Genomic DNA, 17,966 nt, shown 5'->3' on the forward strand with positions numbered 1-17,966 from the left:
TTCATCAGCCGTGCTACTGAGGACGGCTGCGGAGAAAAGCGGGAGGAGTCAGTCAAGGTCAGACACTCCTTCCTAATTCTTCAGCTCCTCTGTGATTCATCCATGTTGTTGTTGTTGTTGTTGTTGTTGTTGTCGTCATGTTCTTGTGAGGAAGGCCATGCATCTTTGCCCTTCCTGTTGGGAGGCACTCTGACTCTCATTCCTTTGTAACACTAACTTTGTCTTTTTGGTTTTTCTCACCCACAACCTCCTCTTTAATATAATAACAACATCTAATACTCTGTGATGTGTCTAACTGCATGGACTCCATGATGATACCAGACAGCTGTGTCTAGGTTCTCTATTCCCGCCCCCATTGAAATATCGACCTATCAGGAGCATCGGAAACCGACAGGCTGATGAACTTTTTGTTACACATTTCAAATATGGACAGACCAGGAATAGTTGACCCCCGATTTTGATAAGAAATGACCGTACCAGACATTTTTATTTTAAAGACAGTTGGATTTAATGGATAACATAAATTGGAATCAAATCAAATATTACGAGTAGGCTACACCAACATTAGTTTTCCATTCACATGGGTAAATTGCTACAGTAGATTTGTCGTGGTAAATGAGAAAATACTTTATTTCAGTTGTACGGAAATAAATCGATGAATTGCACTTAATCTGCTCAAAACGTAGGACTAAATGGTTCCGTTGATAATACCCATCAACAGGGTGAACATACTGTATCTTCAGAGACTTTGGTCGCAGGCAGGACTAAGGTAACACCGACATCAGCTTTAGGGAGAGGTAGAGGTGTCCAATAATGGTTGCAATTGAGATTAGCTGTGCAAGTGAATTTAACCCGTATTGATGGTTTAACAAGAGATCAATTAACAGTAATCTGGTGGCCATTGATGATTTAACAAGAGATGAATTAACGGTAATCTGGTGGCCATTGATGGTTTAACAAGAGATGAATTAACGGAAATCTGGTGGCCATTGATGGTTTAACAAGAGATCAATTAACGGTAATCTGGTGGCCATTGATGGTTTAACAAGAGATGAATTGACGGTAATCTGGTGGCCATTGATGGTTGCAATATTCTCCACGTCACTAGCAATTAATACTCCCTAAATATTTACCATAAAATGGCATTTGGATGTTATCAGGGCATATAAACAAGACAATATACTTTTCTATTTTTCCATAACTGAGAAAGACAAACTGTCCTTTCGTACGGCAACAGGTTGATATGTAGCATAATTATGTCCCCAAATATGTAAATACTGTCATTTGTTAAAAGGCATCGCTGGCACAATGCACAGTCCCACTTTTTATTCAGTTCAAACATCCTTCTATCCAACAAACATATTCCCACAAGAGTCCTAACATGGTGCAAATGAGCTGTTAAATGGCTTGTAGAATTCCACCTGTGAATAGTGAATATCAGTGCTATTGGTAGAGCACTGTCATTCCATCATTATATTCCTCTGTTTCTACACAGTTCTGCTGCTACGCATCATGGCCGCAACATCTGGCCACACACACAGACACGCACATACTTTATTGATTTCAGAATTAAATGATGCCACGGCACTATACCACAGCAATTTTGTCACAAGCACCGCACAAGGAGAACATTTAATTTACATCCAAATCCCTTTCAAATTCTATGCTCCAAACAAGGCAATTTATCATAAAATGACTCCTACTTCAATTCTACCTCAGCACACCACTTTTCTCCTACTCAAAGCCCATGAAAGATGGTGGAATTCAGACTTTTGGCCTCTTGAATTATTATCTGTAAAACAGAGTATTTTTTGGGGGGCCCATAAGAGTTTGTTCAATTTCAAAGCTAAAATGTTCTGGATTCCACTTATAGATGTTGCAATCAAACAACTGCACTTTCCAATATCTGCTAGCTTGCCCCAAACATTACTTTACAAAGATTGGTGTGTGGTTTCTTGATTTGCCATCCTTACAACATCTCACATTTCACATACACCGGAATAATTATCTAACCAACCAAAACCAGTGTCCTCATGGTATGTCCTTTGAATCGACTGAGGAAAAATTAATGACCGTCTCTCAACATGTACCTTTGCAGTTCTGTATATACTGCAAAATGCTTGCAAAATGTTGAACTTGTTTGTTCTTTCCCAATCTGTTTTGTGTTTATTTGAGTTCCCAGTTTATTTATGTTTATTATGCCAAACCCCCCAGGCCTTAGTGAACTCTGACAACCCGAACATACAGAAATAAATTAAACAAACAATCAGAAAATACCTCTACTTAAATCAGTTGCTTTTGAGTGGCCAGAGAATGGAAGACTTGGAAGACACACTGGGAAGGAGTCTTGCCCAAAAACGTGTTTCTCAGTTCCTGTTTCTCGAACTGCTTTCACTGTTCCCGTGTCTACACTCTCTGACTGGGAGCACTGGCCTGGGAAAACCATGGAGCATGATGGGAATGGCCTCTGCATCTGCCTGCCATGTGCGACAAATGCACACTTTTGCACGTTTTGAATTATGTTGTTCAGTTTTTGTTTCGTTTGATCTTTTGTTTTCTGCATCGTTTGTCTTTTACTTTTGCTTCCATTTTGGTTTGGTTTTTAGTTTGGAAACATTAACTGCTCCTTTCTTTCCTATGTCTTTTGTTACAGTAAAGGGACCCGGCAGAAAGTTAAGTCTGCCAACAGATCTTAAGACTGATCTTGGTACGGTAGGCGAAAGCCAGCAGTTTTACCCACGTTTCATTTGATTAATTTACTTCCTCTTTTGTCCTGTTGTGCGCAGATATACATTCTATATTTGTTTTGTTTATGTTGTTCACATCAAGTAGCTTCCTCTTCACGCAACCAGCAGTATTTTCTTATCACTCACTTCTTCTCCTCGACCAGCTCATGATGAGACTGACTGGCCTGTTCTGTTCTTCTCCTTTGACTTTCTATGTCTGTGTTTTTGCCCGTCTTAAGCTTTTTTGTTTATCGTACATTTTGCAAGTGTTTCCAAAGGTGGCTCTTACCTCATGCCCATATCGTTTTGGGAGATGCATTTCCAAATGTACTCTCGCTCTATTGCGATTGGACCCTTCTCTGTCTCTCTATACAGCCTCGCTCCATCGTGATTGGATCATTTTCTATCTCCAAACAGCCTTGCTCTATGCTGTGATTGGACCATTCTCTAACTCTAAACAGCCTTGCTCCATCGTGATTGGATCATTTTCGTCTCTCCAACGGGACTTGCTCCATTTTTGCTGGATCATTCTGCATTTCCTGTAGACTGTAGCGACACGCTCTTTCTCAGTACATCCCTTGAGCTCCTACACCCCTTGCAGTCACAGGTTCTCTCGCTCATGCTTCTGCTCTGTCCTGTCCTACTATATCCCTCTACTATATGCCTCTTCAATTCATATACCGTACACTAATGTGCCAATATCTACAGTATGACGTCTGTGAAATGACAACTGTTTCCTTCAACAGGTTTGAAATGTGTGGCTGTAGTTTTAGAGTGAGACCGTGTCGGGTAAACAAGCCATCATTTAACCGGAAATAAAACTGAAAAGGATGATAGTTGATAGCAAAAATACACCTACCTCATTGGGAAATGTATCTCCTTTTAAACGTTGAACAACAATTGGAGGCTAATCAAAAAAGGTTCAAGCACTATTCCAAGCAGTCCAAATGAAATTGTACATTAATGCAGTGGAACAAAAATATATTTCAACCGTGATCAGTGCCCTGTTTAGGCTGTTAACATAGTAATGCACCTATGTAATTAGTTCAAATATAATATGAGCAGCTGTCTGTCATTAGTCAAGGATACAGCTGCTACAAAGTGGGACTGTTTCATGTGATTAAATTACTTGAACCTGCGTGTGTGTGTGTGTGCGCGAACGTGTGTGTGTATTGTATGTGTCCGTGTCTGTGTGTGTTAGAGCGAGAGAAAGAGAGAAAAATAGAGTGAGTGTGTGTAGGTGGGGTGGGTAGACTGCCATTTTTTTCTGATGTGGACCAGTTTCCTTTAGACTGTGCCAGGACAAACCACTGATTGGCAGACCCAACCATGATGATAAGTGCTAGCCAGACACACAATGGCGTAGTCATGTAGGACATTCATTGGCACTAGAGCTATCCTCAGTTTCCAAGCCCGCTATTGCCCTGCTACAGCCTGCTGTGAAACTGGACTGGAGGCACACGCGGACTGGGTGGCACCACAGAGTCTTTCATCCTCACTTAGAAAGTGAACCAGATTTGCATCAATGGGCCTAACAAGGGATTTGGTGTTAGGAGTGTGTGTTCCTTCAAATCACCATAGCTAAACAGACAACCCACTAGAGATTCCTGTCTGGCATATTCAGTAGTTAACACGAGGCCAACTTAGCCTGGTCCCAGATCTGTTTGTGCGTTTGCCTTCTCCACTGTCAAAACGAACATGTTTTTGCATGACAATCTCTAGAAGGAGTTGGCAAGCGAGCAGAAGCAGACTGGCACCCAGGCTAATGCCAACATTCTGAATGCAGCTCTCACTCAATGAGGATTGCTCCCAACAAGCCTCCCTGTCACACACACTGATTTCTGCTCTGGAGTGTAGCGCTGGTGGAGTGCTACCTCACTGGGAGCTGTCAGTCAATAAAATGCCAAAGTTTTGTTTACTTGACAGTGAAGACATGGAAGCGGCAGAGTGGTCTGCATCTGGCACAGACGTCGTCAGCTGCTTAATTCTTAGTCTCTTGGCGGCGCAGAGCTTTCCCTGTTTGGCTGACGAAGCCACAGGCTGGCGAGCTGCGGAATAGGCGCCAAGCCCATAGAATCCCCCCCCCCCAAAAAAAAGAAATTGCGTCTCATTAACAGAGTCTTTGGCTCGAAAATACCATTGGAGAGAGCAGGCACACACACGCGCGCGCACATGCGCATCTACGCACACATACGTGCATGCGCGCACACACAAGTGTGGGCACCCACGCATTTCAATATGAATATACACAATTCAGAGCAGGCACCATACATGTATCCAACTTGTCTCAGAGGTATCAGTCCAGTATGCTGTTTCATGGACCTGCACTGTATACCTACAGTATCAACCAACTCTATTCAAATATTGATACACTCTGGAATCCACCCAAAGGACTCTGATTTCTTAAATGTTTGAAGTGCTGCACCGCTCCTGATGCTAGTCTGGTGAGGACCTTGCTGGTCAAAAATGTTTTACCTGAGTTTTGTTGGCACCTCTCAAAAGTAAAATAAAGTTTGGTACTGAGTGTGAAACTCTCTCAATGCCACTTGAGGACAAAAGCAAAGGGATGATGAAAGACTCTGATCCTGTAACATGCCTGGTCCGACCGAATGTACTTTACCATCACCTGTGAATCTATTTATTTATTTTAATCAATATTATTTTGTATCTTTTTTATTTTCTTGGCATGGATTGAGTAAAAAGCTTCTCCCTATATTTTGACTGCTTGTCCACTCTCTTTCTCTCTCTATCTCTCTGTAATTATCTCTCTAACTCTCTGTCTCCATCTAAATCTAACTATCTCTCTTTAACACTCTCTCTCTCTCTCTCTCTCTAACTCGATTTCAATTCAATTCAAGGGGCTGTATTGGCATGGGAAACATGTGTTAACATTGCCAAAGCAAGTGAGGTAGATAATATCCTAAAGTGGAATAAACAATACAAATTAACAGTAAACATTACACATACAGAAGTTTCAAAAGAATAAAGACATTACAAATGTCATAATATATACAGTGTTGTAACGATGTACAAATGGTTAAAGTACACAAGGGAAAATAAATAAGCACAAATATGGGTTGTATTTACAATGGTGTTTGTTCTTCACTGGTTGCACTTTTCTTGTGGCAACAGGTCACAAATCTTGCTGCTGTGATGGCACACTGTGGAATTTCCCCCAGTAGATATGGGAGTTTATCAAAATTGGTGTTTGTTTTTGAATTCTTTGTGGATCTGTGTAATCTGAGGGAAATATGTCTCTCTAATATGGTCATACATTTGGCAGGAGGTTAGGAAGTGTAGCTCAGTTTCCACCTCATTTTGTGGGCAGTGTGCACAAAGTCTGTCTTCTCTTGAGTGCCATGTCTGCCCACAGCGGCCTTTTTCAATAGCAAGGCTACGCTCACGGAGTCTGTACATAGTCAAAGCTTTCCTTAAGTTTGGGTCAGTCCAGTGGTCAGGTAACTCTATCTCTCTTCATCTCTATCTCTCTAACTAGATCTCTCGTTCTAACCTCATTACCTCTGTCATTTTCTCTTTACCATAGACATTTTTCCCTCTCTCTCTGCTTTGTTTTCCTTAAGTCGTTTGCTAATGCTTTGCCGTTGTTGCAGATCATGTCAATGGACATTGCACTAGTCCCACCTCCCAGCCCTGCTCCGCGGGGAAGCCTCGCATCACAGGGGTTCCCGAGGGCCCGCGGCTCACCCGGAGAGGGCCTGGCCGACCGCCCTTCCGCAAGGCCCAGTCCGCCGCTTGCATGGAGATCTCTTTGCCTGTTTCCTCCCACACAGAAGGTGTGTGCTTGTCCCCTTCCCCTTAAACCCTCTTCCTAACCTTTTCATCCTCCCATCCCAAGTGCATGTCTGCCAGTCATCAACAGGTAGGGGGTGAGAGGTTGGTTGGTTGGGTTGTGGTTGGTGGGATATCTGCTGTTTCTCATTCATTTTGATTGTGCCTTCTCTGACTTTTCTATCCTGAAGAAAAAATGGTGAATGCTGTATTACTGAAGTTTAACTGAAGTATAACTGACATTGAATGTTACATATTATGTCCCTCCTGGTTAGTCACCATATAGCAGGGTGGATACTGTGGGACTTTTCTCTTCAGCATTTTCTGTGATGAGTGTTATATTGATAGGGTAGATGATTACAGTTGACCACTTCAAAACATGTTTCGTCACATGTAAAATTGTAAGAGAACAGCTATAAAGTCAAAGTTCACAAAAAGGTTTTGCTGAAGACAAATTGTTGGGGATTTTCACACACATTTGCTCGCACATACTCCAGCAGCCCTTCTGCTGTGACCTCACTTGTCATTCACAGCCCTTCACTTTCCACCACACCACCACAATGTGACTACACCACAACACTAAAGCCCACATCCTCACTTTGTACCACCCATACCGTCCCTGTGTTAGTGTATCAATGGTGACAGGGAGGGGGTTTGTGTGTGTGTGTATCTATGTGCCGTATGTGTGGCGCCAGTAGGTGTTTCCATTCCATACTGTACTGTGTGGTGTGTGTGTGTTTGTGTGTGCATTATATATATATAGATATATAAAAAAATATACACCTGTCTAACTCCCTCTAGGTGCTTATCTGACTGCAATACTATCCCAGATGTTGCTACTTGGCTGAATGTATGTTTGTCCAGTGTTTTCTCAACCATTGCATTTGTGATCTCTGGTTACTACCTCAATAGGAAGGTTATCGTCATATGTTTGTCCCGTGTTACAGAGCGTAGGTATGTTTCATTGTTGTGCTCGAATGTGTCCTGAGGTGTCCTGCCACAAATAACATCAAACAGAGGAAATCCTCTCATCTGACACTGCCAAGCGGTTACTCACATCTACTTTCACTCTGTTCCTTGTTGAGACAAAATGTTTACCTCTCCCCTGCCGAAACGCTGGGAGAGAAAACGGCTACTGTCAGGATGGGTATCAACATGCCATTACATGCAATCATACCCCCCTGTCAGTCAGCCTTCTGTAGGTCACAGTCAGAACGCTGTAGGGACAGCTCGAGACAACATCAAACCACGGACATCCATTCATTGTTTTCCACACTTACGTCTCCACCAAGCCTGGTGGGGAAGAGGGTTGGGCCAGTAACTGGACGGTTGCTGGATCGAATCCCCGAGTTGACAAGATAAAAATATGTCGTTCTGCCCCTGAGCAAGGCAGTTAACCCACTGTTCCCTGGTCACCGAAGACGTGGATGTGGATTGAGGCAGCGCTCCGCACCTCTCTGATTCAGAGGGGTTGTGTTAAATGCGGAAGACACATTTCAGCTGAATATATTCAGTTGAACAACTGACTAGGTGTCCCCTTTCTCAGACAGCTACATGACCTCGCCCCCCTGGTTGTCTCAACTAGCATCCTATTCCCTACATAGTGCGCTGCTTTTGACTCAGGCCCATAGGCCTCTGGTCAAAAGTAGTGCACAATATGGGGAATAGGTTGCCATTTGGGACACAGCCCTTGTCTTATAGCAGCTTACTGTCACTCAGCTCCTGGCCCATTAATAGAACCAGTCTGTCGGGATGCGGTTCTTTTCTCAAAATGGACAAAATGACGGTGAAATGTGTTGAGTGTTGAGGTCAGCTGCCCAGGCCTGTTAATCCTGAGTAGAATGTAACATCCACAAAGGAAATGTTCTACTGGGTCTATTCAGGAGGTGCGGCTGTGTGCACCTTAACTAAATGCAGGTTCAATATGCATTTACATAGGCGATAATAGGCTCTTAAACACAGAGACAAGTCGTCTAACGTAACGTTGCACGGTTTAGGAACACAGTCCTCCTCCTTACTGAGGATAGAGGGACATTTACTAGATTGTATAGTCACAGCGGCAGATAAACTCAGGTAATATTGTTAAAAGTGCTGTGCAGATTTTATGCATTACCTTTCCACTATGGATCTGAACATCTAGATTACCACTATGGATCTGAACATCCAGATTACTACTATGGATCTGAACATCCAGATTACTACTATGGATCTGAACATCTAGATTACCACTATGGATCTGAACATCTAGATTACCACTATGGATCTGAACATCTAGATTACCACTATGGATCTGAACATCCAGATTACCACTATGGATCGGAATATCCAGATATTATTTCAAGAGCTGCTACTAAAACTATACATTATTATGAGTGGTTATGTCAACATCTAAAGGTTAATGTATGTATACTGTTGCTCCTCAGAATGTCAAACATTACTTATAGATGTGTTACAAAATCCTTGTCCTTCTCTATCAGTGAGTTAGCGTAATCCACTTTCTGACCTTTGTGAGTCATTCTCAGGATGCCAAGTGTTTGACCTGGTATTGATCTGATGTTGTGTGCTGTCCTGTCAGTGCACAGACCGAGGGGTTCTCTGAGTACTGTAAGCCTGGCCAAAGCTCTTCCTATCCAGGTCACACTAGCACTACCGTGGCCTGGCTGGTTCATCCCGATCCGGACGGATTAGCAGACAGACACCAGTGGTCCTTCCAGCTAATCTCTCCGCGGTACAGAGAGGATGGGGACTGCTTCCAAAACGTCACACTTATCCGACCTTGCGCCGTCGTCAGAGGGCTCTATCACCCAGCTGGAGCGTCAGATCAGACAGATGGTCAGGCAGGTAGGGAGGGACGGAAGGCAGACTGAGCTAGTTGTGTTCCAAGAGGACCCTGGACCCTGGACCAGCCACGGGCCACCGCAGGGTGTTCAGTCCTCACGCTGAGTTGTGTTTGATTAGCCGAGGCTGTCCGGAGAACAAAACATTTTAACTTGTCAAAAGTAGCAGCTGCTCCCGAATTGCAAAGACAGTGGGTGATTGTCAGGGGTAGAAGTGGACAGGGAGAGAAAGAAAACCACGAATTTATCCATGGTAATGGCAACATAAGAATCTCTATTCCTGAAGATTTCGAAACACACACACACCGGCATGGACCCTTTCACAAAAACTGTGTGATTTGTATTTCCATTTCCTGAACAAATCCTCCATTAAGGCAGAACCCATGGAGCTGGGAGGCAGGTTGCAGTCTGCTGTGTTCCACATTAGCATACGCTCCATGTTTTAATGAAGGCCACAGTCGCCTTTGTTACTGATCAGATTGCTACTGACATGCTATAAATGCCTAGTTTACATGTATTCCCAGAGCTCCTGGGTTAGAGTAGTAATAAAAACCCTGTAGAACAGAATATTAGTGCCAAAATATAGTTTGTTCAATTTCGCTGTAACTCAGAACCTTGACTTCTGTTCGTAATAGAATTAAATGACGGCAGGATGTGTGAAAGCCTTTAGTTAACCTCGATCAGCGTCGTCGACGCGTTGAAGTCGCCAGAGTGCGAAATTGGGAATCGCCTAGATAACAATGAGGAGTCATTGACCGCGCAAATAGGTCTAATACTTATTCTCTCAAAGCTTTTCACACGGTAAGGTGGGCGAGAGGTTACGGTGACACACCGGAAAAATGAAAAGAATTTGTAAAAGGACAGATCACCTCATTTGAACTCAAACTGTGTAACCGTATCAAAACTAGCCAACAGATCAACAGGTGGATCTTAAAGTGGTTTCCTCAAAATGTCAAAGCACATGGGAGACCAGGCGGTGTTAAAGTATTTTTAGTGCTATATATGCCCTGGGCGGTTCACTAACTATGTTTAAATATCTTTTCCTCTCACCATGGAGACTATAGCTGTGTCCTAAATGGCACCTGTTGCCTTTATAGTGCGCTACTTTTAAACCGGACCCATAGGGCTCTGGTCAAAAATAGTGCACTACGTAGGGAATAGGGTGCCATTTAGGACATACCCAGTCTATGGCGTGTGTTATGCTGGTGCTCCCATCAGGCAGTGCGACCCCCTTACCCATTCAGTTTGTCGCTGGCGCTGGCTGGGTTACCACAGCGATGAAACAGCAGGGTCACTGGAATAATGAAAGGTCAATGAGCGGTGCGAAGGGCTGAGTTCCTGTAATGAGGCCCACACACCAGGCGACACGCCACTCACACACCAGGCGACACGCCACACACACACCAGGCGACCCGCCACACACACACTCATACACCAGACGACACACACACCAGAGAAAGGGGACAGGCACAACATAAACAACCACGCCATGCCTCTCTATCTGACAGAGAATGAAATATTACAGCTATGCAACATGAGGCAATTATGGCCTGTGAACATAGTTACAGCTTTGACATTGTTAGGAGCACACAATGACTGTGACTGGACAAAGACATCGATCGCTGCAACCTTTTACTGCAGTGGGCTAAATCAGGGTCACACAGAGTGTTTCTTGGTAGTCTTGAACAAATCTACTTTAAACAAAAGTATACACTTCACACACATGGTTATGGGCTTAAACACAAGAAGACACCTCTACCATGTCAGAGATAGAGTGGAAATGCATTTAATTTGGAGTTTATACACATCACAGAAGACTGAAATATAACAAAGCTGTTTGACATAGAAACACCAGATTTTCGTCATTCCTCCCATGAGGCCAAAGTGGGCGCTTTTGGTCATTCACTCCCTGGGTGGTACGTGGGGTATTAACTTGTTGAAGCCTATGGGTTTCATTCTAGTAGTGATGAAGTTATTGACCGAGGTGTCAGATGTAGCTCCAGGGCGTCTGTCTGTCCTCGTCTCTCCACTATACTGTCTATGTGTGTCTTGAGTCGCTGAAGCATTGCCCTCCCTCCTTACTTTCCTCTTTACCTTCCTCTCCTCCTCACCTCCCTCTTTACCTTCCTCTCCTCCTCCTCCCCTCCCTCTTTACCTTCCTCTCCTCCTCCTCCCCTCCCTCTTTACCTTCCTCTCCTCCTCCTCCCCTCCCTCTTTACCTTCCTCTCCTCCTCCTCCCCTCCCTCTTTACCTTCCTCTCCTCCTCCTCCCCTCCCTCTTTACCTTCCCTCTCCTCCTCCTCCCCTCCCTCTTTACCTTCCTCTCCTCCTCCTCCCCTCCCTCCTCCCCTCCTTCATTATCTTCCTCTTTACTTTCCTCCCCTCCCTCCTCCCCTCCCTCCTTACCTTCCTCTTTACTTTCCTCCCCTCCATCCTCCTCTTCTTCTCTCCTCCTCCCCTCCCTCCTTACCTTCCTCTTTACTTTCCTCCCCTCCCTCCTCCTCTTCTTCTCTCCTCCTCCTCCCCTCCCTCTTTACCTTCCTCTCCTCCTCCTCCCCTCCCTTTTTACCTTCCTCTCCTCCTCCTCCCCTCCCTCTTTACCTTCCTCTCCTCCTCCCCTCCCTCCTTACCTTCCTCTCCTCCTCCTCCCCTCCCTCCTTACCTTCCTCTCCTCCCCTCCCTCCTCCCCTCCCTCCTTACCTTCCTCTTTACTTTCCTCTCCTCCCCTTCTTCCTTACCTTCCTCTTTACTTTCCTCCCCTCCCTCCTCCCCTCCTTCATTACCTTCCTCTTTACTTTCCTTCCCTCCCTCCTCCCCTCCCTCCTTACCTTCCTCTTTACTTTCCTCCCCTCTTTCCTCCCCTCCCTCCTTACCTTCCTCTTTACTTTCCTCCCCTCCCTCCTCCTCCTCTTCTCTCCTCCCCTCCCTCTTCCTACTAAATCCCTGCTTGGCCCCCTTGGGGGTCCCCGTGTCCTGTCCGAGTGCCACTGTGCGTGACTTTCATTAGCTACCACCTTGAAGACTCTGTCATGCACAAACATAACCCGGACACACACGGCAGAAAATGAGCTGCCACTCTGGACACAGGCCCGACAACAAAAGCCATGACATTCTCTAGCCTCAATGCTAGCCGGGAGCGTTGTAGCGTAGTGTAGCGTCGCCCTAAACAGGGCTTGGCTGTACTGCCTTCTGGAGGGATGTTATTTCTCTTCATATCCCTATTGATTAGTCACAGAAACAGGTTTCACTTGTCATGTATGGTCCGAGGAGTTTGGCAGGAGGAGGAGGGTTAGGCAGTTTCTTTCTGCTGGAGGGATAAAACGTCTCTGTTTCTCCCTTTTTCTTTTGTCCTAACCATGCTCATCCCAGCTGAGTTGTTTTTTTTCTCTCTCCCCCTCTGTCTATCTCTGGTATTGCCGTCTGTCCCGTCTGTCCTTCTGTCGGCTGGTTTTCTGGCTGGCTTGGTTGGTGTTGGGGGTTTGGATGGGGGTTGTGATGTGGGGGAATAGGTGGCCATGCGTCCAGGAGGGCAATGCTTCAGCAGTTGCATGGAGTCAGTATGTACTCCCACGACGAGCACCACACCACCTCCTACAACTGGAGCGAGAGAGGTAAGGGGGGGGGGGGGGCGCAGTGCACCGCCACGTGCGGCCCACTGTCCCCAACTCCGTCGGCCAGTACGTCCGTCCTGTGGCCCCACGTTGCTCTGTCCCCGTCCATGTCCTGTCTAGAGATGTTCAGGGACACACGCTTGTTGCTCTTGTACTTGGGGTTGACAGGATGAACACGGTTGTGTACTTTATCTCTCCATGGCTTATAGGAGTGTGTGCTGTGTCCAAGGTACAGCTGTTCTGTATGTGCTTAGTGTACACTGTCCTAATGTTTGCATGCCATGGACACACATCTTTATTGCTGCGTTTTTGCTTGTTCAGTTTTGTTTGCTTGCCTGATAATCCAAGGCACTGTGAAATGCCATGAGGTGCATTAATGATGTGCTGGTTCTTTATTCTGATACACTTTTTATTTTCTTCTGTTAGTAAAGACAGAGTAGGGCAGAGAGAAAGCAATGTTTAGCTAGAGCCCTTTCCAATTTGTTCCATTTGCTTTTTGAATGAAAATATTAAGAGTGAACCTTGGGCAATGCAGAAATCCCCAGCCGCTGTTAAATTATAAAGTCTACGGTGTTTGTAGAACAAGCCCAGGCAGCACATAGTCAGGTTGTAAATAATTGAGAAGTGCATGAATCATTCTTGGGCAATACAGAAATACTTTTATGGTGGAGGCAGGAGGCTAAATCTATAAATATGTAATGGAGGATCCGAATGCCTAGCAAGGCAAGGGGTCAACACAATCTGTGTGTTTTGATGTGATGTGATGTGTGTGTGTGTGTGTGTGTGTGTGTGTGTGTGTGTGTGTGTGTGTGTGTGTGTGTGTGTGTGTGCGTCCACCTATTTTGTGTATGTGTTTGTGTGTGTGTGTGTACAGTATGAGTACCTGTGTTTTGTGTGTGTATGTATGCACATCAGGGTATTTCTTGAACCTGCAGTGAGTGAGAGAACATAATAATGGGAAAATTCAAAAGGACAGAAATGGTTTCGTACTGTGTGTTTGCTTTCATTGGGCCATAATCAAATGAGTCATAGATGGATCCAACTGTAACTAAGCACTACAGCTGTGACTTCATGTTGGTTTGTGGTGTGTGTGTGTGTCTGTCTCTGCGTGTGTGTGTGTGTGTGTGTGTGTGTGTATTTGTGTGTTGCACGTGTGTGTGTGTTCTCACTTGGCTGCTCGTTGTCTCTCCCCCCTTTTAAGCAGCTGTTTTCTCCCTTCTCTATGTTCCACATCTCTCTCTTCCTGGTCTTATTGCCTTGTTTCTCTTTCTGTATATCACCCTCTGTTTTCTGTCTGTCTGCATACTCCATTGTCCTATTCCTGTTCTCTCTCTCTCTCTCTTCTTCTCTCCACTCTGTCTACTGTTTTCCTTCCTTCCTTCCTTTTTTCCTTCCTTCCTTTTTTCCTTCCTTCCTTCCTTCCTTCCTTCCTTCCTTCCTTCCTTTTTTCCTTCCTTCTTTCCTTCCTTCCTTCCTTCCTTCCTTCCTTCCTTCCTTCTCTCTCTCTCTCTCTCTCTCTCTCTCCCTCCCTCTCCCCCCCCCTCTGCCTCATTGTGTCTGTGTCCTTCCCCGGAATTTGTTGTTAAGCAGAAAGTAGAGAGAACTCATTCAGTCGCTCGCGGAGCTCCAGTGTGTCCAGCATTGATCGCGACACCAAGGAGTCAGTGACCACGCTGCAGTTCGGAGAGTCCTACGGCCGTAAGGGCGATGCTCTGCCTACCGCCTGCCTGTGGGTGGGCACCAGCCTGGGCGTGGTCCTGCTCCTGCCCATATCCATCCCCACAGAAGAGGAGGAGAGGATGGAGGAGCCCATCACCATGGGGCCCAGTGGTGAGCCTGTCTGCCTGAGGGAATGATAGATGATCTGGGGGAAGGAGATCCCGAATGTGGCCTGCCTTAGCCTTCGTTATTTTGATGTCATTGACATTAGACAGGATTGTAATGGAGGAATCACTCACTGACTCACAGGGTAGGGTGTAGGGGTGCAGGTTCAACAGAGGGCATGGTGGTGGGGGAGGGGCTTACTCTTCAAGCCCACCTAAGCAACAATTGAGAAGAGATTATCGATATGCTAACGTGGGTATGATAATGGGATTTGCAGGTAGGCATTCTTCGCTGCCCTCCTACTCTCTCATTCCATTTCAATGACTGATATTAGTCAATATTAGATAGCAAGATCAGAAAGAATTGAATATTTGGTGAATATAGAAAAGATCTCGGATGTCACGTTACCGAAAGTGCTATCTTTTCTTATCTTATCTGCCTCTTTCCATGGCACACCCAGGTACCGTCCTGATGCTAAAAGGCTCTGTGTTGCGATTTGCCTTCCTGGACTGTGGGGGCGCTCTCATTCAGAGTCCCTACGAGGTGTGGCGGGACCCCAACGGTCCCGAGGACCCCGACCGGCCCCGCAGGCGCAAGCTGATCAACTTCTCCCCGTCATCATCCCAGGAGGCGTGCGGTGACGGTCACCTGGCCGTTGTGTGCTCTGAGAAGCAGGCCAAGGTCCTCCTCATGCCCACCCAGGCTGTCCTGTTCACCCACAACATCACCGAGTCCTCCTTCCTCCTGCGGGCTGACGTTGTCTCCATCTGCAACAGCGTCTGCCTGGCCTGCTTCTGCGCCAACGGACACATCATGACCCTAAGGTATACGGTCGGTCTTTCTCATGCCTGTTAAAAGCTGTCTTGGTCGTGTTCCCTTGATGGATCGAAAAGACCTGTCGTTCTGTCATATTCCTACAGGCCCATGAGATGACTTCTACTACTACCACCCTTGACAGCGTTGTGTTTTTTCTGTTGTTGTCTCCTCCCAGTTTGCCCAGTCTAAGACCCCTGATGGATATCAACTACCTTCCCCTGACCGACTTGCGTATCGCCCGGACCTTTGTCTTCACTAACGGAGGCCAGGCCCTGTATCTGAGCTCTCCTACAGAGATACAGCGTCTCACATACAGCCAAGAGATGACGGACAACCTACAGGTCAGCACCCATCTGTGTGTGCATTTGTGTACTGTGAAGGTTAGAATTATCTGTACTTGTTTGTTTGTGTGTGTGTGTGTGTGTGTGTGTGTGTGTGTGTGTGTGTGTGTGTCTGTGCGTATCTGTGTGTGTGTGTGTGTGTGTGTGTGTGTCTGTGCGTATCTGTGCATGTGTTTGTGTGTCTATCCTTGGTAATCTCATTGCTTTGTGGGTATGACAGCACATTGCGTCCTGCAGCTTAGGCAGAGTGATTTCTCAGAGCCAGTGGTGCAGTAAATATATGGGTGCTATAATTGATACCTTTGCTAAAGCCCAATCATGACAGTGGCCATTGAAGTGAAATGTCACGCTTGTCATGTGTGGTTTGAGCTCCACTGCGCTGACTCCGTGGTGGTGGAGTGTGTGTGTGCGCAGCGTTGGCGAGTAGTGAACGACATGTAGCTCAACTATATTTTGCAGTAGCTTGGTGGTAGTTGAACTACATTCTAAACTAGGTAGTGTGTTCAGTAGTTAATGACTTTTTTTGTCATGTCGCGCTGTAGCTAACTACTGGAACTACACACTATACATTCAGCAAAGATAAAATAAAATATGGTTGGCAGGAATTTCCTTTCTTTTTCGGCATCAGACCTGCCCAATTCTCACTTGAAACTAAACGCTGACATTCTGTACATTACCTTAGACAAATGGATGACTCAGTGGAGTGGAGTTTTCACTAATGAATCGCACTTATACCACAGTGGCAAAATAAAACAACATTAAAGTACACATTTACTGGTAGTAATAACATTTCTTTGTTGATATATACAGTATATATATATATATATGTATATATACAAAAAAAGAAAATTCATACTTTCTCATCTTTTGTTTACGGTCATTTGTTAGATTAGTTCTATATCTAGAGACAGGATCCAGACGTTAGTTCTATTAGTTCTATATCTAGAGACAAGACCCAGTTGTTAGTTCTATTATTTCTATATCTAAGACCCAGTCGTTAGTTATATTCCATTGTTTTTTTTTGTAACGGAAGTGTAACTTAATTTGTTGCAGTGTGAAGGAATCGGTAGCTAGGAAAACTAGCCATCACAACAAACACACACTAATAAGAGCAGACATTGGTGAAGCTTCAGACATGCAGTCCTTCTCATCCAGCAACATGACTGAACATGCAGTATAATCCTACTGCCATCTGCTGGCACAGTAAAACTCCAACACTGATATGCTTCTCAACAAGTGTCCTTTTTGAAATTGTCAGACAAGTGATGACTTCACCTACAATATTTCAAACCTGTTTCATCAACTGCGTGCTTTTTTTAGCCAACTTGCAATGCCTAAATATCCACAAATCCCATTGTGCGTAATCTGCTGTTGTGTGCCTCTGGTTCGATATGACTGTTACTATGTGTTTATGTTGGTTAGTTCTGACTGTGTTATGACTGTGCTACTGTGTGTTTATGTTGGTTAGTTATGACTGTGTTACTGTGTGTTTATGTTGGTTAGTTATGACTGTGTTACTGTGTGTTTATGTTGGTTAGTTATGACTGTGTTATAACTGTGTTACTGTGTGTTTATGTTGGTTAGTTCTGACTGTGTTATGACTGTGTTACTGTGTGTTTATGTTGGTTAGTTATGACTGTGTTATAATTGTGTTACTGTGTGTTTATGTTGGTTAGTTCTGACTGTGTTATGACTGTGTTACTGTGTGTTTATGTTGGTTAGTTATGACTGTGTTATAATTGTGTTACTGTGTGTTTATGTTGGTTAGTTCTGACTGTGTTATGACTGTGTTACTGTGTGTTTATGTTGGTTAGTTATGACTGTTATGACTGTGTTACTGTGTGTTTATGTTGGTTAATTATGACTGTGTTATGACTGTGTTACTGTGTGTTTATGCTGGTTAGTTCTGACTGAGTTACTGTGTGTTTATGTTAGTTAGTTATGACTGTGTTATGACTGTGTTACTGTGTGTTTATGCTGGTTAGTTCTGACTGTGTTACTGTGTGTTTATGTTGGTTAGAAA

The 17,966-nt window shown here is 44.8% G+C and overlaps 1 protein-coding gene across 1 annotated transcript in view; it reads left to right on the forward strand.

Moving 5' to 3' along the window:
- Positions 1-17,966, forward strand: part of stxbp5l (syntaxin binding protein 5L) — a 240,711-nt gene that overhangs the window by 212,391 nt on the left and 10,354 nt on the right. Inside the window, exons 21-24 of the mRNA XM_064976038.1 lie at positions 6,338-6,520; positions 14,553-14,792; positions 15,247-15,610; positions 15,778-15,943. Coding sequence (XP_064832110.1) covers positions 6,338-6,520; positions 14,553-14,792; positions 15,247-15,610; positions 15,778-15,943 — 953 coding nt within the window. The remainder of the gene's footprint in view (positions 1-6,337; positions 6,521-14,552; positions 14,793-15,246; positions 15,611-15,777; positions 15,944-17,966) is intronic.

Source organism: Oncorhynchus masou, chromosome 10 (assembly GCF_036934945.1).
Source record: "Oncorhynchus masou masou isolate Uvic2021 chromosome 10, UVic_Omas_1.1, whole genome shotgun sequence".
Classification (NCBI taxonomy): Eukaryota; Metazoa; Chordata; class Actinopteri; order Salmoniformes; family Salmonidae; genus Oncorhynchus; species Oncorhynchus masou.